General features: G+C 36.9%; 1 protein-coding gene across 7 annotated transcripts in view; it reads right to left on the reverse strand.

Annotated features, from left to right (window-relative positions):
• LOC107555550 (MICOS complex subunit MIC19-like) overlaps window positions 1-3,358 on the reverse strand; it is a 77,113-nt gene that overhangs the window by 72,612 nt on the left and 1,143 nt on the right. For 3 of the 7 annotated variants that reach the window (XM_016238374.1, XM_016238375.1, XM_016238373.1), the window contains exon 2: window positions 1,778-2,369. In XM_016238374.1, the coding sequence (XP_016093860.1) occupies window positions 1,778-2,369 (592 nt within the window). The remainder of the gene's footprint in view (window positions 1-1,777; window positions 2,370-3,358) is intronic. The other 4 variants (XM_016238380.1, XM_016238379.1, XM_016238377.1 and 1 more) reach the window with 3 other exon arrangements.

Consider the following 3,358-nt stretch of genomic DNA (forward strand, 5'->3'; position numbering starts at 1 on the left):
GGCTTGTTGTTTGTCATTTCTCCGATCACAAATGCAGACAGAGTTTTATGTTTACGCATCGCGATGCAATTCAATGCAACGCGTAAAAAGACAGTATAAGTCATTATAATCAGTAATTATGTCCCCACTGGATGCAACAAATGCCTCGTTTGTAATGGGTTTTAATGTTGTCTCGTCGCTCCAGCCGGACACGGCATCAACAGTATGTGAGGGGCGTAACATTTCCGTCTCATGCTTGAAGTATTCGGCCAATCACAACGCACTGGATAGCTGGCCAATCACAGCACACCTCGCTTTTTCAGAGCGATGAGCTTTGTAAAAATCGACGTGTTTCAGAAAGGCGGGGCATAGAGGAGAAACAATAATGTACAGTATGTGGAAAATAATGTGTTTTTTGAACTTTAAACCGCATAAACATTTCATTACACCAAATAATGTTCTTTTTAGCAGCATCACATGACCCCTTTAATAGGCGTCTCTGGTATAATCGTTCAAAACGGGAACTAAACTTCCGATTGAAAAATCTATGAACATAGTCTTACTTTTAATGAGAAGCAAAGCGGTTGCAAATGTGATCGGCTCGACACACTTCTGGGAGGAGATGCTGTTCCAGGTACCTTAGAGGCTGAACTGGCTTAAGCGGAGTTCCTAATTACAGCATTGATTAATTAACTCTATTACATGTTAGAATTAATCGTTTCATTAGCACTCAGGCACAAGCTATGAATCATAATATGGAAGGATCCGGGCCCACTCACTAACATCAAGAGGACTGAACTTTTAGGAAGAAAAATAAAATATTAGCCAATTTGTTCATCTTATTTTTTTTTAAATCCATACAGTAGTATTTCAAATAAATCTCAATCAAACAGGTGTCAGCAGGTGTGCATTTCTGACTGATGCGTTTAGTTTTCTTTTTTTGTTGGAAAAAAAAAAACTATGCATTTAAAACAATTACATTTAAATGGATAATTCACCCAAAAATAAAAGTCCTATCATAAATTATTCAACCTGATGTCTTTCTAAATCCTGTTCCATCTTTGAAACGCAAATTACTTCTTTTTTTTTTTCATGAAACCCGAGAGATTTCTGTCCCTCCATTCAAAGACCACGCCACCAAAACTTTGACGCTTCAAAAAGTACATAAAGATGAATTATGCAGTGTAATCCAAGTCTTGTGAAGATACATGATTGCTTTGTATGATAAACAGATTACATTTATGATGCCTTTGTGAACTTTTTGAAGCATCAAAGTTCTGGTAGAATGACCTTTTATAGATCATATTTCATTTAAAAAAATAATTTGTGTTTTGAAGATGAACGAAGTCTTATATATATTAGGAATGACATAAGGGTCAATAATAGCTGACAGAATTTTCATTTTTTCCATGAACTGTCCTTCAATAATTATGTTTATTTTTTGATTTTGTACAATAATTCTTATAATGGTAATATATTATAAGCCAGAACACTTTACACAGGGAAAATTGCTGTTGCTCCACTCCACCCACGTACTCTGATGTGTTTAAGAGAAGTTTGAATTCCGTAGAATTACCCAGAATGACTTGATGTATAATATTACCCCTTCACAAAGGTGTAACAACACATTCAGAGTGCTTACAAGATGCAATTTTCCCGAGGAGTACCATTAACACTCATGAATGACAGGCACTGAAGTGCAATATGTGTGAAATACCTCCACATTTCCACAAGCAGACCACATGAACACATGTATGTATGTCAGCGTTACGTTACAGAACAATTCGAATCGACTCACCGGCGGGAGGAGGTGGTGGTGAAGAAGCCACAGGTTTTTCTACAGACAGAGGAGGCTGTGGGATAGTTTCAGCAGCGGAAGCGAAAGCAGCGACAAGTTCAGCTGGAGGGGAGGGAGTGGTTATTTCTACAGGTGGAGCAGAGATGGGTTCAGAAGTGGTTTTAGTGATAGGATGGGTAGGAATGGGGGGAGGAGGAGGTGTGAAGAGCTCAATAGCAGGAGGGGAGGCAACATAATCAGCAATTATTTCCACAGTTGGAGATGCTGTTATAAGCTCAGCTGTGGCTGCAGGTGGAGCAATGGACTCACCTGCAGGGGCTGATACAGCACCCACTGATTCAGGAGGAGGTGGGGGGAAAATGACCGGCTCTGCTAGTGGTGGAGGAGGTGCAGTAGTGGTCACTTGCTCAGGGAGTTTGACACGCTCTGGCAAGGAAGAAGGTGGAAGGGAAGTGACAGGGTCAGGTGGAGGAGATATTGGCACCAGTGCTGGCAGAGGATCAACCACGGGAGGAGGAGCAGGAGGGGTTCTGGTGGGGGGCCGTGGTGGGCCTGAGGGTTCTCTCATGCGGTCGATGACCTTCTCCGAGAGCTGAAGAACAGAAATGGAGAAAACAAATGATAGTCTTACGAGCATAACAAACAATATTCTCGCTTTTTCTTCAGTATGTTAGAAACAATGCAAAATAAATGATGAGCAATGTAAATTCGAAATGAACATTCTGCTTGGCAGAGACTTGAGTAAAAGTATTTGGGTATTGGGGGCTTTTTTAAGATGTCATGTCAAGTTTACCAAAGAAATATAGGCCTTATACCCAATCATTCAGTCATTCATTCATAAATAAATAAATAAATAAAGACCCATTTAGTTGCTGGATTCAATCAGTGTGAAATCGTTTAAAAATAATGTTTTTTAAATAGTTTTATATATATTTATTGTAATGTAATAAAATGTATTTTATTCATAATTTAATAAATTATTTTTATTTCAGTTTTAGCAAATTTGTATTTTTTAGAACTGTAATATCTTAAATGTATTTAGTCGCACAATTATTGCTTTCATCAATCATTGCTGTCAGTCACTTCTGAGTATTTCTGTATATTTCTGTATATTTTTTAATTTTTGCATAAAATTGAATATATATGCACACAATAAATTATTTAGTAAAATAATTCTAAACTACATTCATATTCAATTATATTCATGTTTTCACAAACAATCATTGAGTATTTCTGTATATTTTCTAACATTTTTGTATAACATACATACATGTATATACATATACACACCTATACATATATACACATACATATACATATACAGTGGGTACGGAAAGTATTCAGACCCCCTTAAATTTTTCACTCTTTGTTATATTGCAGCCATTTGCTAAAATCATTTAAGTTAATTTTTTTTCCTCATTAATGTACACACAGCACCCCATATTGACAGAAAAACACAGAATTGTTGACATTTATGCAGATTTATTAAAAAAGAAAATCTGAAATATCACATGGTCCTAAGTATTCAGACCCTTTGCTCAATATTTAGTAGAAGCACCCTTTTGATCGAATACAGCCATG

The sequence above is a fragment of the Sinocyclocheilus grahami genome, unplaced genomic scaffold (genome assembly GCF_001515645.1).
Source record: "Sinocyclocheilus grahami isolate Dianchi unplaced genomic scaffold, SAMN03320097.WGS_v1.1 scaffold537.1, whole genome shotgun sequence".
Classification (NCBI taxonomy): domain Eukaryota; kingdom Metazoa; phylum Chordata; class Actinopteri; order Cypriniformes; family Cyprinidae; genus Sinocyclocheilus; species Sinocyclocheilus grahami.